The sequence below is a fragment of the Rhinichthys klamathensis genome, unplaced genomic scaffold, assembly GCF_029890125.1.
Source record: "Rhinichthys klamathensis goyatoka isolate OS25496 unplaced genomic scaffold, OSU_Roscu_1.1 h1tg000027l_1, whole genome shotgun sequence".
In the NCBI taxonomy this organism is placed as follows: Eukaryota; Metazoa; Chordata; class Actinopteri; order Cypriniformes; family Leuciscidae; genus Rhinichthys; species Rhinichthys klamathensis.
Window position 1 is genome coordinate 1,940,912 of NW_026606577.1, and position 19,534 is coordinate 1,960,445.

Here is a 19,534-nt window from a genome sequence, read left to right on the forward strand (position 1 = left end):
AGCAGTCTGTGTACTTAAACCTGCAATAACGACATCATAACATTAAAAAAAACAAGTAAAAAAAATTGAAGTTCCCAAAAAACAACAACAGGTCTCTAGAGTTTCCCGGCCTCTTTGAACTTGAGGAGCAGTCCATCATCGGCCCGCAGTGGGAACGCCAGGCTACGGTTGTGATAGTAACTGGAATCTGCCTGCAAGTTCTGAATGACATCGGAAAGCAGGTGGGCTCTTTCCACTCCACTTCCTGGAGCGCTGTACTCCAGCGAGGTGAAATGGACGTGGAGGTGATAGTACGACGGTTGATAGTGGAAATAAACGCGCAGTTTGCTCGGAGGGACGCCGTACTGCCGCTGAATGGTGTCCTGTGGACACAGACAAGACTTGAATTTCAATTTGACGTACGCAGCCGTGCTACACCTCACAAATGCACTTGGAAAAATCTGCCGTTGTATGGTGTTGATATGTTATTTTGGGGGATTTTGAGATTGTGCTTTTGTGATATGTTGCAGGCTGGAATCAAACTGTTATCTTCCACAGGATCACCACAGATCAACATCAGTAGTTTTTTTTTTTTTAAAGAAATAAATACTTTTATTCTGAAAGGAAGCCTTACATTGAATAAAACTGACAGTGAATCATTTCACAATACTTGTTTTTTCTGCATTTTTGATCACATAAATGCCATCTTGGTGACCATAAAAGGCTTACCGACCCCGAACTATGTGGTAACCACTGCGCCATACTTTTAAAAAGCAAGTACACATTTACATTTAATCAATTAGCAGACGCTTCTGTCCAGAACGACTTACAAATGAGAACAATAGAAGCAATCTAATCAACAAGAGGCAACAGAATGCAAGTCCTGTGCCCATTGAAATGTTGTTGGGTTTTTTTAAATGGGACTACATGTTCAGATTAACAGTGACATCTAGTGGACAACAGAATAACAGTTCCACTTTCTCCATTGTAAACGAAAATAATTTGTCGATGAATTTGACAGATGAATCTATAGCTCACCTCTCCTTTACTGCGAATGTTTGTGAGTAATGGCAGGTGCTCTGATGTAAGATCCCTCAAACTTTTAACATCCCTCCGGTGGACGATGGCAATCAAATACAGGTCTTGTAGCTGGAGAGTTAAGGAAACAATCATTGATTTTCACTGGCCTTTTATTAAAGGAGTCTCAAATATTCTGACACAGATTCATCGCAAATTCACCTGCTTTTGATCCCACTTGAAATCGGGCAACAAAACAAATCCAGTAACAGGATCCGGGTCCTCGAAAACAATCCGATCAGCCTCAGCTTTCTTCTCTAATATATTGTGTACCCACTGAAATGAAAACGAAACATGGGCAGTGCGGTTATAAGCTGTATGTATTTATATATATATATAAGGAATAAGAGTGAAATGAAGGGTCAGAGGTCACTGAAGCCTCACCTGCACACTGAAGCTCTGGCTGTTGATGTACGGTAGGGTGACTGTACGATAATCCTCCCCTGATTCTTCAACTAGAAAAACCTCCTGATGTAAATACTTCTTAACATGCTTCTCTGTCGCAGGGCAAATCACTGTCGTTTTGATTTCTGGCACAAAAAAAATTTAACGGTCATAAATCAACCTTCAAATGGACTTTTGGTTTAACTCATGATGGTGTGGATTTTGTACATTGCATGTAATAGAGTCTTGGACTTTCAACAAGCAGTCATGCAAGTTTTTCAATAATTAAATTGCAAATTGAAGAAACTTGTCGAGAAGGTGATGGCAGCAGTGCTGGGGACAGTGATTATTTGTTACATCGACAGGTAAAAGTGTAATGTATTATAGAGGGGATGTTAAAGAAGTTCTTGCAAATTTTTTTTTAAATTATTTATATAATGAATAATGAAAAGCTACACACTCCATCAATTAGGGTTAGAAACATAACACAACATGCTAGAAACATAATAATCACTGCAATAATGATTCAATCATAGACTCTTAAGTTTGCCTATTTAAATCCAAACAAATACTTCTTTTTTCATTGGGCCAGACAGTCTATAAACACACACGACTGATCACAATTTGGGGGTCAGTAAGATTTCTTTTTATTCCTTTTATTCAGCAAGGATGCATTCAATTGATCAAAACTGCCAGTAAATACATGTATAATAATGTTAAAAAAAGATTTCTATTTCAAACAAATGCTGTTCTTTTGCCGTTTCTTTCAACTTCCTATTTATCAAAGAATCTTGGGAAAAAAATCGATCACGGTTTCCACACAAAATAAAGTTTGTTTTCAACATTGATTATAATAATGAATGTTTCTGGAGCAGCAAATCAGCATATTAGAATGCTTTCTGAAGGACCATGTCACATGACACTGAAGACTGGAGTAATGATTCTGAAAATTCAGCTTTATTCTGGAATGCCCATGCCTAAACAATCTGGTCCCATCGGTTTGAGATATGATAAAACTTCTTCAAACATTGGGGTTGATTTCATGAAGTTTGTTCATAGTATATAAATCCCATTCTGTTTGCCATTTGTTATTAATATATGGACAAACAGAGGCTGGTGAAAACATGTGATCCTACCATTCAGGTGTGCTGGTGCCTGCAGCTGGTATGTGCTGTACACGTCATTCTTCATCTCCAGCTGGAGCTGACTGCTCTTCAGTAACTCAGACAGCGTGTCCTGTCTGATGGGAGTTTTCTCCAGGATCACAACAGCATCCTGATCCTTCACCTAGGAAACACAACACATGTCAAGGATTTCAAGTCATTTAAACATGCATTCCTTTTAAACTAACTAGTGAACAAGCTAGCAGGTTATTTGCAATTAGCAATGTTCCTCGTTATACTAGTCACTAGTCAGAGTTTTAAATGAACTCTAGCAATCATTCTGACCGGTTAGATATAACACTTATAATAAAGTTATCAATCCATAAAATATAAATGTTAGGACTGAGCATTTGGCTTAGCGTTTATAAATAACTTACGTTCTAGCATTTAACAAATAACTACTTGAAAAGTTGCAATAGATACTAGTACCTTAGAAATAAGTACCCAGTAACGTTACGAATAAATCAGTAATTAGTAACAGATAAATAAATGATTAGTTTTGATTTCTGATGGTAGTTAGTTATTTCCCAGCGTGTTTTCTTGTCTCTCTCCTGCACACGCACCTTCCCATGAATGAAGATGTTCTTCTCCCGCGCACATTCACGCAGAATGCGGGTGATTTCAAAGTCCGAGACCGGGCTGTCGGGTGATAGCTCTCCCGCGTCTCTGCGCTCATTGTTCGCGTCTGTTTTAGGTCTTTTTGCAGCTCCGGCGTTCTCGCTTTCCGCCATGATTAACCCGCTGGAAATCAACCAATCAAGATTCACTGCGGGAAACACACGGAAAAAATAACCCTCTGCGCATGTCTCACCGACCGCATCCTGATTGGTTAGCATGGACGTGCCTAGGCATGTAAACAGTCTCTGATTGGCTGACCTTGTGAGACACGTGCTGCTGAATTTTTACATCTTTTGTAACATCAAGAAAGCTGTTACAAAACGCCAGCGAGACCTCACCTCTTTTACTGTCTATGCACGTAACCTGTAAGTACTGATGTTTTTTTATAGGTTCAAATTAGCTATTGAGTATTTAGTTTAGTTATACTGCACAATTGACTCAGAATGTATTTGATTGCAGAGACTTTAAACGCAACCGGAGGAAAGAAAATGCTTGTTGCAAAATAGTAATACTCTGTGTACTGGCAAAGTTTTAAATCAGATCGATGGCATAATAATAATATTAACAACAACAATAATAGTAGTAGTAATACTAATGATATCAACTAAATGAGGTAGCCTACATTAGAGTCAGAAATTCATTTCATTGTGTCTAAATCTACATTTTGATTTATAATAAGCTATTTGACTATTGCAGTAGGCTACTACATACCGTTTCCACTCAAAAATTTAGCAGCACAATTTTAAACTGATAATAATAATAAATGTTTCTTGAGCAAATCAGCATATTAGAATGATTTCTGAAGGATTATGTGACACTGAAGACTGGAGTAATGATGCTGAAAATTCATCTTTACCATCACATGAATAATAAATTACTTTTATATGTGTATATTTGAAACGAGATGTATTGTAAAATGGGATATACAAATAAGCGTGAATGGAATTTAAAAATATAGTACAATTGAAAGCGCAACTATACAAGACGTTGCGGTACTCAATATTCAACTAATGAAATACCATTAACAATATTAATATACAGTTGAAATCTCATTTTACGTGAATTATGTTTTCAATAGAAAATGGCAGTTCAGACAAAAAGTGTAATGAGCTCAAAGTGAGAGGCAGAAATGAAAGATACTGGTTTGAGGTAGACATGGATTTGATAGTTTTTATATATATATATTTTATATAAAAAGTTAAGTTCCTTTTAAACCTCTTAATTTTTTTTTTTAAATAAACAAAAAAATAGAAAAAGGGGAAATTAACAAAATATCAAGCAAAAAATACAAAACAGAAATTATTATTATGAAAATATTTCTATTGAAGTCCATTTTAAAACCAACATTATATAAAACACATTTGTGTAAATGGACTTTTGTGTAAAAAAAACTATTTGTACCAGTTTTTCCAGTGTCCTCTTGACTACCTGTGTGGAGGTCTGTGCGTGCCGAACGCGACCATGAGCCAAAACTCCGTTCACTGGTTCCGCAAAGGACTGCGTTTACATGATAACCCTGCTCTGATCGCTGCCCTGAAAGACTGTAGACACATCTACCCCCTGTTCCTGCTGGACCCCTGGTACTCCACTAACACTCACATCGGCATCAATCGATGGAGATTTCTGATGGAAGCTCTCAAAGACCTGGACTCCAGTCTGAAGAAACTCAACTCCAGGTAGGGAAGAAAAAAAAACTATTCTAAGGAAAACTAAAGATGGGGTGGAGGATCAAATGTGGACAGATGTTTTTCTCAAGCATGTTTTGTGTAATTTCTTGTACCGCTAGGCTGTTTGTTGTCAGTGGGCCGCCCACAGAGGTCCTTCCAAAGCTCTTTGAGAAATGGAAGATCACTCGGTTGACTTTTGAGGTTGATACGGAGCCGTACAGTCAGAGCAGAGATAAGGAAGTCATGAAGTTGGCCAAGGCATATGGCGTGGAAGTTATTCCAAAGATTTCTCACACTCTCCACAACATTGACAGGTAAAGCGTCATAATGTGTAAATCATATTTTGATAAAGATTTGCATAGAAACACTCACCTGCTTTTTCATACAGAATTATCGACGAGAACAACGGCAAGACTCCCCTGACTTACGTTCGCTTCCAGAGTGTGCTGAAAGCCATCGGACCCCCTAAAAAACCTGTTCCTGCTCCAACCAAAGAGGACATGAAAGGTATCCGCCCCGGACATCATACTGAATGAGATTGGATTGTTGCTGGTTTTCTCTCCTTCATTATGCCTCTTTCTCTGGAAGGTGTGTCCACTCCATTTTCTGAGGACCATGAAGAGAAGTTTGGAATTCCAACGCTTGAAGATCTTGGATTGGATACATCATCCTCAGGACCAGATCTGTTCCCGGGGGGTGAACAGGAAGCTCTGCGCAGGCTGGAGGAGCACATGCAGAGAATGGTACATGCCCTAACACCTTTCAGTGCATTTTAATAGCATAAATATATTGCTGCGTCCAAGTAGGTACTATATTTGAAACTTCATTTACTTCACAACCGTTTAAAAGTATGTTCTATGTAGTGCGAATATGGGGTAGTATGAATGAAATTCAGATGTACTACATCTGTCATGTTGTTACTGTCATGTGAGCTACCAGGGTCAGTTGTGTCGCTTCACTTCCATTCATAAATCCTCTCCCTTGGCCTCATGGGATAGTAAAGTGTCTAGCGAATGCGTACTTCAGAATCTCGGCCGAAGTAGTATGTCATCATTATTCAAATACGATATATTCGGACATATTACTCCTTTGTTTTTTTTTACTGCTACTGTTTTTCACATACTATATAGTAGGGAAGTATTCGATTTCGGACGCAGACTATGAACCTTATAAAAGTCAGACATATATATAAAAAAAAAAATTTACCACCAAAATGTAAATATGACCTTAAATAAATCAACCTACAACATTCAATATTTGAATATTAAATGCAAAAGCCTCTAAGTCCATCTAAAGTTTTTGTTTAATATTAAAGCTGCCGTCGGCAACATTTTTTTGATCATATTCAGTGAAATCGACACTATAATCTGACAGAACAACATAAATAAAGTGGTTTTAGAAAAAAACCCGAGCTTCTAACTCCACCTGGAGCGTGTTATTTGTTTTGCAAAAATCCACAGCTCCCGGTTTATCATGTCCAATCAGCGCAGGGGGGTGTGAGATCTGACTGTCAATCACAGATCGGGCACACGCCAACCCTCGCGCACGTTACAATCACATGCACATGCCTGAAGTTCGTGGAAGTTCGCGCAGTAACGAAGAGTGATGGCGGAAAATCAAGTAAGCTCATTTAGAGTATAAATGACGTTAGCAATTGCAATCTATCGGTAGATTAGCCAGGACAGCATACCTCCAAATACTCCATGGTGTTGATGGATGCTGATGAGACGGGCGCGTTCCAGGGCTCTCAAGTTTTGAAGACAGGTAAGAGTGACACCCAGCCGACGGGGGGGTTGGATACATTTTTGTCATTGGTTGTTGCGTTAAATCTTACCCAGATACAATAGTGCTATTTTCTGATTGGCTATTGTGTAGCTCGACGAACAACACCAGAGGAAACACGCTTGATTCATGCCGGTTCCACAGTGAGAGCGGCGCGGCCAGAGTTTTGGGCGCTGCGGCATATTAAATATATTTCAAATAGTTTTTCAGCGTGAGAAATACAATGTGTGGCGGGAGAGAGTGACAAAAGACCGAAATGAGTGACTGTCACGCTCAATGCGTGACACTTGAGAGTCCTGGCGTTCACTGAAAATCTGGTGCACACGCACTGACGAGCATGAACTGGGTGGGAGGGTATCCGTTGATAGTGGGGGAGGGGCATGAGAGTTGTAAACATTCAAAATTTTCCTAAATCCACTCAATCTGCCAGACTTGCCGACTGGAGCTTTAACATATTTATCAGGCTCCTATGTAAAGGTTTCTACCCAAGTACCGGCATTTCTGAATAAGGCGAGACTGGGATTTAGTGAGTTTGAAGTGAAAGTATTTGATGAGCGTATACTATATGCGGAGAGCATTCACTCAATATTATTATCTCTTTTTTGACAGAGGTGGCTTATAGAGGCTTTTGTATCGGAGGTCTTCATATACATATATATATATATATACACTCACCGGCCACTTTATTAGGTACCCGATGCTAGTAACGGGTTGGACCCCCTTTTGCCTTCAGAACTGCCTCAATTCTTCGTGGCATAGATTCAACAAGGTGCTGGAAGCATTCCTCAGGGAGTTTGGTCCATATTGACATGATGGCATCACACAGTTGCCGCAGATTTGTCGGCTGCACATCCATGATGCGAATCTCCCGTTCCACCACATCCCAAAGATGCTCTATTGGGTTGAGATCTGGTGACTGTGGAGGCCATTTTAGTACAGTGAACTCATTGTCATGTTCAAGAAACCAATTTGAAATGATTAGAGCTTTGTGACATGGTGGAAGTAGCCATCAGAGGATGGGTACATGGTGGCCATAAAGGGATGGACATGGTCAGAAACAATGCTCAGGTAGGCCGTGGCATTTAAACGATGCCCAATTGGCACTAAGGGGCCTAAAGTGTGCCAGGAAAACATCCCCCACACCATTACACCACCACCACCAGCCTGCACAGTGGTAACAAGGCATGATGGTTCCATGTTCTCATTCTGTTTACGCCAAATTCTGACTCTAACATCTGAATGTCTCAACAGAAATCGAGACTCATCAGACCAGGCAACATTTTTCCAGTCTTCAACTGTTCAATTTTGGTGAGCTCTTGCAAATTGTAGCCTCTTTTTCCTATTTGTAGTGGAGATGAGTGGTACCCGGTGGAGTCTTCTGCTGTTGTAGCCCATCCGCCTCAAGGTTGTGCGTGTTGTGGCTTCACAAATGCTTTGCTGCATACCTCGGTTGTAACGAGTGGTTATTTCAGTCACTGTTGCCCTTCTATCAGCTCGAACCAGTCTGGCCATTCTCCTCTGACCTCTGGCATCAACAAGGCATTTCCGCCCACAGAACTGCTGCTCACTGGATGTTTTTTCTTTTTCGGACCATTCTCTGTAAACCCTAGAGATGGTTGTGCGTGAAAATCCCAGTAGATTAGCAGTTTCTGAAATACTCAGACCAGCCCTTCTGGCACCAACAATCATGCCACGTTCAAAGTCACTCAAATCACCTTTCTTCCCCATACTGATGCTCGGTTTGAACTGCAGGAGATTGTCTTGACCATGTCTACATGCCTAAATGCACTGAGTTGCCGCCATGTGATTGGCTGCTTAGAAATTAAGTGTTAACAAGCAGTTGGACAGGTGTACCTAATAAAGTGGCCGGTGAGTGTATATATATGTGTGTGTGTGTGTGTATAATATACATACTGTATATAAATATTTGAAAACAATGGTATAAAAACTTTTTATAGTGGAAATAAATAAGATTTAATATTAATGTTTTAATTGTTAGAATAGGCTTCATAGATAAAAATGCATATACATATTAGTTCCCACTTTAAATATCTTAACTAAAAAATGAAATATAATTTGACTATTTAATTGAATGATTAAAGGTCATTTTAATTGTCATTTTAATTGTGGCGATCAAAATACATCATGAAATGCAATACAATGATTCCAATAAATATACGTCTAACCTCATGCTGTATCATATTTTATACAAATATTTTCAATCAATACAATTAAATCTTAAGCTTTAATCAAGCAAAACAATCAATATATAACAACATCATCTTGCCAAATGTTTTTTTTTGTTGTCTTTTTGCAGGGGTGGGTGTGCAAGTTTGAAAAACCACAGACGTCCCCCAACGCCTTGATCCCCAGCACCACCGTCCTGAGCCCCTATGTCCGGTTCGGCTGCCTGTCTGCGCGCACCTTCTGGTGGAGGCTCTCAGACGTGTACAGAGGGGTACGTCAGGTGTCTCACGCATGACCTGAGCCGCTAGCAGTTGTTTAACAGTTCAAGAGTGTGATGTGTCTCCTGCAGAAGAAGCACTCTGAACCTCCGGTTTCCCTGCATGGCCAGCTGCTGTGGAGAGAGTTTTTCTACACGACTGCCGTCGGGATCCCAAACTTCAACAGAATGGAAGGAAACCCTCACTGTGTGCAGGTGGACTGGGAAAACAATCCTGAGCACCTCGCTGCATGGAGGGAGGTAAAGCGAAGCTGTTGTGCTTTTTTGATTGTATTGAAATGTATTTATTGTACTAAAATGTATTATTGTAATGTATTAAAAACTCAATGATATAGTGATGCGCCAGTATTTTAGCAAGGGACGAAATCACTGACGGAAACGGCGCGTTTTGACTGTCAGTGTCTATTTCATGCACAGTCACACAGTGTGGATACGCTACAACAGGTAAACATGTCAGCTGACATGTTTGGGTTGACAAAATCAATTTGTTGTTTTTAATCGATTTCATTTTGATGGATTGTATTCAGTTGATATGTGAACAAATCTTTAATAAACATTACCATCCAATAATTGCAATGAGCTTTGTACTATAAAAGTAGCAGCTTGTTTGCTAGAAAGAAGCTCTAAAGATATTTTGCTAACGATATTCACTATATTACATTTGTCATTCTATTTTTACTTAATCTGTTTGTGATTAGTCTTGACAGATTAATTCAAACATACATTAAACAATCATGAAAACAAGTCCGAAACTGTTTAAACTATTCAACAAAGAATTAATGTATCATTAAAAAGCTTATATTAAAACTGCCTTATGAGCGATAACAAATTTGATATAGAGCTCTGATTTTATTTGAATGTTGATCTGATTAATTAATTGATTATTAATTAAATATATGGCTTCTGTTTTAAGATAAATAGAAAAAATCATTTCAGTTTTGGTTACAGAAGACGTGTATGTGTGATTTCAGGCCCGGACCGGTTTCCCGTTCATTGATGCCATCATGACACAGTTACGTCAGGAGGGCTGGATCCATCATCTGGCCCGGCATGCGGTCGCCTGTTTCCTGACCCGAGGAGACTTGTGGATAAGCTGGGAGGAGGGCCAAAAGGTTTGAGGACCAGCTATAGTATAGAACAGCACAGCTAGATGAGACATATAATCATTAACCTGCTGTGTTTCTGCTCACTGTCATCCGAAGGTGTTTGAGGAGTTGCTGCTGGATGCTGATTGGTCGTTAAATGCAGGAAACTGGCAGTGGCTCTCTGCCAGCGCGTTCTTCCATCAGTACTTCAGGGTTTACTCTCCCATCGCCTTTGGCAAGAAAACAGACAAAAATGGGGATTACATCAAGTTAGTTTCTTTTTTACATTCTGTTCTGCTTTAAAAGTATCTGTGAAACAACTACTTACTAAATAATAACTCAACTCTCTTCACATGTCTACCAGGAAATACCTTCCGCTGCTGAAGAAATTCCCTGCTGAGTACATATATGAACCCTGGAAAGCTCCTCGGAGCATTCAGGAGAGAGCAGGGTGCATTGTGGGAAAAGATTACCCTCGTCCTATTGTGGAGCATGAAGTTGTCCATAAAAAGAATATTCAGAGAATGAAAGCAGCTTATGCAAAGCGCTCTCCAGAGGACAAACCCATCACTAAAGGTAATTATTTAGACCTAAAATATTGATATTATTCACAATTATAAACATATATTATCTTCTGATGAGTTTCTTAACTCAAACAGACATTTTGAGTCTGAGTTTGATTCTTGTTTTCTCTGTCCAGGTGTAAAACGCAAAGCGACACCTATCATTGAGATGCTTGAGAAGAAGGCAAAGAGATAAAGCTGGACTCTCTCATCTTGAATATTGATATACTGTGTTCCTCTATGGGTCAATTATGGTTCTTTATACCGTTTATAACTTTGATACATATGTGATGCAAAATTTTAAAAGATTGTTTAGCTGTCATGCTTCTTACACTAAAGAAACATGTTCATTTTTGCATGCTATAAATGTGCACTTTAAATGCTTAAAGAGTGTATATATTCTTTTAAATTCTGTATTAATTTCTCATATATACATACACATATATACACTTTAAAGTAAAGCAGAAAATGCCATTTATATATATGTGTGTGTGTATATATATATATATATTCAGATTTTTTTTTTACAAAATAAAATAAAATTATGCTACAATAAAAACAGCACATTTTCTTCAGCATTCTTCCACAATATTCACTTGTATTCACATCCATATTAACAGACATTTAAAAATATACAGACTTATAAAATTCAGTCCATGAAGGCCGGTTTACATTAAGGACAAACTTTTAAAGTTTATGATTATTTTTGGTATTCATTTCTCAAACAGTGTGAATAAGACAAATATGAAAAAATATGATATTTCATGATCTATGTCATATGCATATTTAAATATGCAATTACAAAATAACAAATGAATTCCCTGATCTCTACCATTGAGTCATTTCAAATATTTCTTGAACAGTAAGTTTTGTTGAAACCACAGCCGCCTTTATAACTCTCCTCGTTAATGTCCTAATAATTTGAGTTTTCTTACAATGTTCCATTACCAAACTGAACTCATCCTCCTGAAAAATCGATTCCATTGATCCGTTGAGAGTTCTGTCTGAACCATGATGTGCTTCTTGCAACGTTCATGTTAAGTGGCTCCATCCTGAGGACAGATACTCTATGTTTTTGTGCTCTTCAGTCTTCACACAATGTTGCTCTCCAGTATGGGCTCCCGCAGGAAGATCCGTTTAAGGTCAAAAGCACTGAGGTTGACGGTCTTATAGCCCCCGTCCAGAATAAGCTCAGCCACGGCGAGTCCGACCGCAGGAGACTGCTGTAGTCCGTGACCGCTGAAGCCCGTGGCAAAGTACATGTTGTGCACTAGAGGGTGCAGTCCTACAAGGCCATTCTGGTCAAAGGTGTTGTAGTCGTAAAATCCAGCCCACGCGCCTGAAACCTGACAGATATAAAGCAAAGTGCTTAATTTGGAAAAAAAACGAAGCGGTAGAATTTACCAACACACAGTTCTAAGCCATACACTGCACTTTACCATCTTAAAAGCATCAGAAACTGCTAAATTAGTCCCGAGACAAAGAAAGCTGAAGAAAACTTTCCCTTCACGAAGCGGATAACATGAAAAACAATTCTATATTACGACTTTCACCTTCAGTTGTTCAAATGCAGGAATACGATTGGCCAGACGATGCCAGACCTTCTCTTGAAAAAACTCGTGGTCCACATCAAGGTTACTGATATCTGGTTCTTCTGTCTGCAAAAGGCAGAAATAATATATGAATGAATGAACGAACGAATGCATGCAGACTTTGAAACTCATACTTTTGAGTTCAGATCAAAACATGCCTATACCTCCTCTGGTGACATTCCCGTGATGTAATTTCCTCCCAGTCCCTCTCGCCTACAGTAAACCCCTGAATAGTCGATCAGAAATGGAGTATCCAACCCTGGTCCATCGGGGCAATGCACCACATAAACAAACCTGTGAGAGATACCAATGATGCAGTTAGTGAGACTCCACAATTATATCATTAATGCCATTTTAATTGTCTGGAGAATGGATCGATGAATGGAGTCAATTAATCAATTACTTAGAGGAGCATTTCACCCGTGGGAACATTCATCTTTATTGAAAGTGGGTCATATATGTAGTCGAAATATAATACAATTTTCGAATTTGGTGCCTTCTTGACCGAGTAAAGACAGAAAGTAACTTTAGGGCGGATTTGTACTGAAAACCACAACTCCCACAATGCACCACATTGCACAGCTCCGCAAGCCACTCCTACTAATCCAGAACAATGCTGAGGAGGTATCCGCCTATCAGATTCAGAGAAAGCACTCTCCCGTCTACAAGGCTGGGTGCCGCCAGAGTTTGAAATTCATTTCACAGAAAAAAAATCTAGTTTGTTGCCGAAATCATTATTGTCATAATCATAATCATTCAAATCATAATCATTACTCCTCGTTTCGATTTATGTTGAATGTTCAGTCTGAACATTGTAATGCAATTTGGATTTGCAAAATAAGAATAAAAATATGTAGGCATGACCATTATTTTGTTATCTATTATCATGTAATTCCACTGATGGAATGTTGGTCGTCCAAATTTATCTAACATACACGTGGAATAAAACACTGATAAGGAAAACAACGTAAAATGTGAACCATTTATTTCAATAATGATATCAACAAAAATAATTATGATAACAATAAAAGTTCAACAGTACAATAGTAACAACAATAGTTCCTCCTGAGCTTCCTCAACTTACTGGTGCCCGCAGTGCTGGCAATCTGGAGCTGGATATTTCAGTCGGATTGCCGTCACGAGCGGGTAGAACGCGAGACCGTGACCTGCCTGTCACGGACGAGGAGCCCGCACTGGCTCGAGTTGAGGCGGACTGGTCATGTCGTTCTACCCGCTCGTGTTGGCAATCTGTTCCACCCACTGATCTGTAATAGGTCTGTAGCGTGAGTGGGCCCCTCCCCCTGAATAAATGATGAGCTACTGTTTGTAGTCTCTACACTTTTCAATGAAATGTGACTTCCTGCTTATTATGACGCAAAATTACGATTTTTACGTCATAATAAGCAGGAAGTAAAACACTTAAATCCTTATTTCTCCCATCTCAGGGAAAAATAAAGTAAAAATCCACGATCATTATAATATATGACTTGGTTTCTAACAATACAAAGCTTAATGCAAATTGGTGAAGTGTCCCTTTAAATCGTTTAATTAATTTATATATTAAATAGTTTTATATCTTTTTTTTCAAAAGCTATTTTACAATATTTAGCACTGTTCATTTATTAAAATTACATATTTAATTAATATAATATGATCTAAAATCTTTTTTTTTCAACAGTTATTTTGGAAAATTTAGCACTGCTCATTAATGTATATTACAATTAAATAATATTTATTTTTATTGAATACTAATGATAAAACATATTAATACAATATAATATAATTAGTGCTGTCAAATCGTGATTAATCGCATTTAACATAAATGTTTTTGTTTATGTATTTATATGATTCCATATATATACAGTTGTGGTCAGAATTAATGGCACCCCTGGTAAATATGATAAAAAATGGCTGTAAAACATATATCTGCATTGTTTATCCTTTTGATCTTTGATCAACATTTATTTCATAATGTGATTTCCCCCCCACTTTCAATTCTTTTACTTCAATGAAAGGTTAGATTTTTGCTAATTTTTTTAATGAAAAATCTAAATGATAAACAATACAGCCATTTTTTATCATATTTACCAGGGGTGCCATTAATTCTGACCACAACTGTGTGTGTGTGTGTGTGTGTGTGTGTGTGTTTATAGTGTACACGCACCCATATGTTATGCATATATATATATATATATAATTATTAATATAATATATCTTTCAACAGTTATTTTAAAATATTTAGCACTGCTCATTCAGTTAAATTACAATTAAATATTTTTTTAGTGTGTGAAAAATGTTATTTAATTAATTATAATATTTAAATAATAATATAATATAAAAATATTCTTTATTTTAGAGTGTATGCCACTGCTTATTCGTCCAAGTAGGTAAGAAACCACTGCAAATTACCATATACAAATTTGAACAAACATGAGTCTTAACCTCTTTCTGGGCTCCACAGGAAACGGAATGCCAGATATGGATTCTTTCGGGCCTAATCCGATGCCTAGCATGGCGGCGATCTTCCCTGAGTTTGCACCTGCTGCATTTACCACAATGGCACTCTCCACGGGCTGATACTCCAGACTGTTGGGCATCTGCACCTAAAACGACATCACTTCTATCTGTAATGCTATCAGTGCACTTCAACTTTAGAGCATCTATTTATAGACGATGAAAACGAGTGTCAAAACAGTGTGTTAAACAGCTGGCGGGTTCTGAGATGTAGCATAAAAACGTACATTGACATATTTGATCCTTTTGACATCAACAAAGTCTCCATCTGCGATTTCTGCCACATTTGAAGAGCATCTAAAACCTGAAAATCACATTCAAAAGAATCACCACAAATTTTTAAAAGTACTTTTTTTTTTTTTACAAGCAAACCTCTAAATTAAAAAAATAGCAAATGTAAGAAATCCTGCAGTATTCTTTTGACAAAAATTGTAATTGTGAATCCTGACCTGTGACCTCTCCGAAGCACTGATAGACTCCCATAGACACAGCCTTGCGTCTGAGAGCGTTAAGAAGAGACCAGGGGTCAAACCAGCCCTCGTTCTCTAGTCCTTGGTAAGGAAAATATATACGTTACTCAGTAATGAAGCTCACATGTGAGATGTATCAAAGATTGGAAAACATTCACCAACCAAGGGAAGCCAGAGCGACACCCTCTGTGTTTATCCAGGGGAATCGCTCCTTCAGCTGGGACGGTGACAGGAGGGCGACCTTCGCACCAGCGTGTCTACGAATGAAATCTTAGTTTTATTCATCTTTAACTTTGTATTGTGAGTCTGTTTATCAGATGATAGGAAAGGTTGAGTTAACACAAAGTAAAATTTCGATATCCTGATATTAAATCGGTGATTCAACTTGTCCGGTCACCTTTGAGTGCGGTAGTTTTCCTCCATAATATGAGCTGATTTCTCGCTGGCGAGAAAGAGATATCCTGAATGATTAAACTGCAGATCAACGGGGTCTTCATTTACCACCCAGAGATGATTCTGTGGCATTTCAACAGAACAGAAATACACATTTACAAACACTTATCAGTATTCTCAAACTCTAAACCAGCACAAATGATCCTGCTGAATGAACATTTAAGCACATGTAGAAACATTTACAACAAAATATTTATTTAAATTCTCCAGAAATACTAATGCCTAGTCTTCATGTAACAAGAATAGTGTTTCAGGAAGCTTTTAACAGTGCAATATAAAAGGTTTTACATTAATGTTCTTCAAGAAATCAGCCGAAGTCATTGACAGCTGGATGTTTTCTTTCAGGGAGAACTGCTGCCGAATTCCACCACATGACAGCACAGTCGACGCCTGAGAATACTGCAGAAAGAATTGTGCAATGAACAAAAAAAGAGTCACACACAAATATATAACTCTAATTCTGAAAGCAATCACATCATTACCAGATGGCACAAGCTGATTGGCTCTGCTGATCCTGGATCCAATGGAATTGCTTGATCATATTCAGAATTTAAATAGTCTGGTTCAGTGTAGTACTGCAGCGCATTATTAGCCTGGTTAAAACCAGACCATTCTCAGTTGTAACTTGTAATTGAGTTATGGTCTGGCAAAGCGTCATAGACAAATCATTTCCAGAGGGGCGTCACCAACGGACGTCGAGGATAGACCTAAAACTAATCAGAGCGATGAAGGAGATGACGTATGCAGAGCGATGGAGAAACATCTCCGAGTGTTGTTCTTTGCTCGGTTTTTAACAAAAAGGAAACGTTCAAATCGCTTAAAACAGACGCGATAGCTGATTCGAACGAGTGATGTTCGACGGCGGCATCCATCTTTGTAATGTAGGCTACAAAATCTGCTTCAAAATCCCAGCGCTGTCATCATCGTGTAAAGCCCGCCCCAATGTTTCTGATTGGTGCCTCGATTTCGGCGGATTAGAAATGGGTTTGAATGAGCTCTTTGCCAGACTAACTTTCAGAGCAAATCTAAATTTGCCGGAAATTGTCTGGGTTTTCCCAGGCTAGCGCATTATCAGAGTTCCCCTGAAACCCTCCACCTGCCTAGATATTATACGAGATTCACGTCCGTCTCTATTAGCAGTAGCGTGTGTGTGTGTGTGTGTGTGTGTGTGTGTGTGTGTGTGTGTGTGTGTGTGTGTTTTGGTGTCATGATTTTAATATATGCCAGTTCACCCAAAAAAAAAACATTAATTGCATCATCATTTACTCACCTTTATGTTTTCAAGTTTAATTCACAAGAGAGAAAAACTTCACCATGAGTAAGAGGCTTTACACAGAGCGGATGGGATTGTTTATGGGAAAGCAGGATTTCTCTTTTCCAAGGCTCCCAGACAGACTCAAATCCCTATCCGATTATTATTTTTAAATTCAGTTTCATTTGAATTGAAGGAGTTGCATTGTAAATCTAATTTGGTTTCGTTGTATAAATAATTGATGATGCAGGGAAAAAGGGTCATAATCAAATATATGTTCTTGAATATATTTAATTTAAAACTTCTGTGCATTTTATGAACTGAGGTTTGTGTTACCATAATAGAGATATTTATCCAAGTTACGATCATTTTGCTTATTTCACTTTGATATTCATCATCAAACCTTTCTCAGTGTAAACCTAGATTGAATATTTCAAATCGAATTAAATTAATATAGATGTCCACTTGTAATTATTTTATTAAAGCTGGACCTGTTTCCACGAGTCATGAACATGAGCCAATGTCTGTTTGAAGCGCTACACAAGAAATAAAATATACTTGCTTGACCAACATGAGGTAAATGATCCGATTTTTTTTCTTTTTTGAGGGTGAACTTTTGAAAAGACATGGTTATTAACATCCTACAGTATATAGCCTATTCTGTCTCAAAACCTAGTGAGCTGCTTACCTTTACAACACCTTTGTAGAATCAAAAACATGCTCACTAGTGCTCCTAAGTGCCCTTGGATAAACTCACAGTAGGATCTTTCTCCACCACCAGCACTCTCAGACTGTCCCTCACACTCTTCCTCTTCAGCCAGTATGCGATGGACCATCCCACGACTCCCCCTCCTACAATCACCACATCGGCCCTCTCAGGGGGCAGGCCAGGGGTCAACTCAAACGGGCTCCAGTCACTGCCGGGCATCGCCGCGGCCGCTTTCTCCCGAAATGCCCGAAACTGAGCTTCCAGCTCTGCAACGAGTTACATATGACAGATAACCTAAACGTTTTCTGAGTATATGTTTTATTGGCTGGAGACAGAGGTTACATCATTACCAACCAGGCTAGAAACCATAATGTGTTTGTAATATTGTTGGATAAGGCGGCAGAATTTTTATGTTAATGTAATGCTGGTTTGTGGTAAATTTCTCCTTCATACATGTAGAAATGAATGTAGGAAGAAAACCCTTATTTTATTTGGTAATTATATTCTATCCCAAAAATGCAAGAGAGAGAAATATACGAAGAAACTGACTAGGATTATTTATGAATTAAATATGGTAAGAGAGTGTGTGGTTTATGGTTTTTTTTATATATATATATAATTTTGATTACTGTTTTGTATTAGTCTGAATACTATTTTTATGCAGGAGGCGAATTTACAAATCCTACTATAGTGAAAGCCAGACCTATGAATATTAATTAGGCACCGTTACGTTCGCCCTCACTGATTTGCTGAGAGGAAAGAGGTAGTTAGGCAGTTGGCCAATCAATGGACGAATGACTACTGCGAGCCAGGCTTGGCTCATGAATGTTGATTACGTGACTGGAAGCTCCAAGGAAGTAAACCAAGCAACGCCAGTATGACCAAATGACTATTAATAAGCTAACCTTTCGCATACTAGGATTAAAAAAAACGAGAATGTATGGAGGACACGCGTGATTCTTCCAACTGCTTAAATTTCGCTCTGCAAGGTTTAACGCCTGCCATACTAGTATGAATACATGAAGTATATTAAGTGGATCAACTCACCTTTATTAAAGTCCTTTTCAGCGCTCCTGCTGCTGTTTTTAAAACTCCGACAGGGCGTTTTCGGTGCTCTGAAAGCAGGGACGGAGGCGAACAACTTGCGCCACATTGCAATTGTCGTCAGACTGTTATCTTTATTCAGGAAAATACACTCCAATCACCTTACCACTGACACGCCGCTCACAGTGGAGGGTAAAAACATTTGGCCATGTGCGCATGCTCACAATGATGCCACAGCAAGACCAGCCCACATATGTGGTTCCATGAGTGGCCCTTAGGCGGCGTGTATATAAGCTTCTAAAATCATTTCTCCCTTATATTGTGTGCGAGTGATCGACGTTTTTGAATTTTCCCAGTCGTTATATGAACTGTAAACCAAGGAAACTCAGTGTAATATCCATTTTAATTATCATAACTTAAATAAGCCGTTCTATTTCAATGCATTAAAATAGACTACTTGGTTCTCGGACCAACAAATCTTGGTCTAAGCATATTGGGGGTGTGATATTGATTGGGGTTTAGATCTCAGTGAGTCTTGATGCAAACTTGGGCATGCATGTGATTTTATTGGTTAAAAAGAAAGACGCTGATCAGTTTTATCCCAGTCACTCCTTTATTCACCCATTTAAAGACAAATCAAACGGTTATCTGGCCAGTTGATTGCAGAAATGACTTCTGAACATTTTTAAACATTTATCCCTCACCTTTTCAGGTGATC

The 19,534-nt window shown here is 38.6% G+C and overlaps 3 protein-coding genes across 3 annotated transcripts; 1 reads left to right on the top strand and 2 right to left on the bottom strand.

Annotated features, from left to right (window-relative positions):
* Window positions 1-27: 27 nt before the first annotated feature.
* dcps (decapping enzyme, scavenger) lies at window positions 28-3,382 on the bottom strand. Its single transcript, XM_056244286.1, has 6 exons — window positions 3,167-3,382; window positions 2,577-2,727; window positions 1,441-1,586; window positions 1,219-1,332; window positions 1,018-1,128; window positions 28-362 (listed from the first exon to the last, which is right to left on the bottom strand). Exons 1-6 carry the CDS (start codon window positions 3,332-3,334, stop codon window positions 96-98), a joined length of 957 nt encoding a protein of 318 aa, XP_056100261.1. The 5' UTR covers window positions 3,335-3,382; the 3' UTR covers window positions 28-95.
* A 1,242-nt stretch (window positions 3,383-4,624) lies between these two features.
* On the top strand, window positions 4,625-11,162 carry cry5 (cryptochrome circadian regulator 5). The gene is made up of 10 exons (XM_056244251.1): window positions 4,625-4,897; window positions 5,008-5,202; window positions 5,277-5,395; window positions 5,477-5,631; window positions 8,988-9,128; window positions 9,207-9,374; window positions 10,106-10,246; window positions 10,337-10,488; window positions 10,584-10,795; window positions 10,920-11,162. The coding sequence occupies exons 1-10, from the start codon at window positions 4,683-4,685 to the stop codon at window positions 10,976-10,978; spliced, it is 1,557 nt and encodes a 518-aa protein (XP_056100226.1). The 5' UTR covers window positions 4,625-4,682; the 3' UTR covers window positions 10,979-11,162.
* Window positions 11,163-11,858: 696 nt separating this feature from the next.
* foxred1 (FAD-dependent oxidoreductase domain containing 1) lies at window positions 11,859-18,995 on the bottom strand. The gene is made up of 11 exons (XM_056244262.1): window positions 18,820-18,995; window positions 17,821-18,038; window positions 16,100-16,210; window positions 15,756-15,874; window positions 15,521-15,615; window positions 15,338-15,439; window positions 15,116-15,192; window positions 14,817-14,977; window positions 12,539-12,668; window positions 12,336-12,440; window positions 11,859-12,128 (listed from the first exon to the last, which is right to left on the bottom strand). Exons 1-11 carry the CDS (start codon window positions 18,923-18,925, stop codon window positions 11,874-11,876), a joined length of 1,479 nt encoding a protein of 492 aa, XP_056100237.1. The 5' UTR covers window positions 18,926-18,995; the 3' UTR covers window positions 11,859-11,873.
* Window positions 18,996-19,534: the final 539 nt, after the last annotated feature.

Excerpts from the sequence above, each read along its gene's own strand:
- dcps (XM_056244286.1), bottom strand. The coding sequence starts at position 3,334 with ATGGCGGAAAGCGAGAACGCCGGAGCTGCAAAAAGACCTAAAACAGAC. Across the intron at positions 1,333-1,440 it reads GCCAGAGCTTCAGTGTGCAG|TGGGTACACAATATATTAGA; the intron begins GTGAGGCTTCAG and ends TTTTCATTTCAG. Across the intron at positions 1,129-1,218 it reads TCAAGTGGGATCAAAAGCAG|CTACAAGACCTGTATTTGAT; the intron begins GTGAATTTGCGA and ends TTAACTCTCCAG.
- cry5 (XM_056244251.1), top strand. The coding sequence starts at position 4,683 with ATGAGCCAAAACTCCGTTCACTGGTTCCGCAAAGGACTGCGTTTACAT. Across the intron at positions 5,632-8,987 it reads AGGAGCACATGCAGAGAATG|GGGTGGGTGTGCAAGTTTGA; the intron begins GTACATGCCCTA and ends GTCTTTTTGCAG. Across the intron at positions 9,375-10,105 it reads ACCTCGCTGCATGGAGGGAG|GCCCGGACCGGTTTCCCGTT; the intron begins GTAAAGCGAAGC and ends GTGTGATTTCAG.
- foxred1 (XM_056244262.1), bottom strand. The coding sequence starts at position 18,925 with ATGTGGCGCAAGTTGTTCGCCTCCGTCCCTGCTTTCAGAGCACCGAAA. Across the intron at positions 12,669-14,816 it reads CCTGTGGAGCCCAGAAAGAG|GTTTGTTTATGTGGTGCATT; the intron begins GTTAAGACTCAT and ends TATCTCTCACAG. Across the intron at positions 12,441-12,538 it reads CGGGAATGTCACCAGAGGAG|ACAGAAGAACCAGATATCAG; the intron begins GTATAGGCATGT and ends TGCCTTTTGCAG.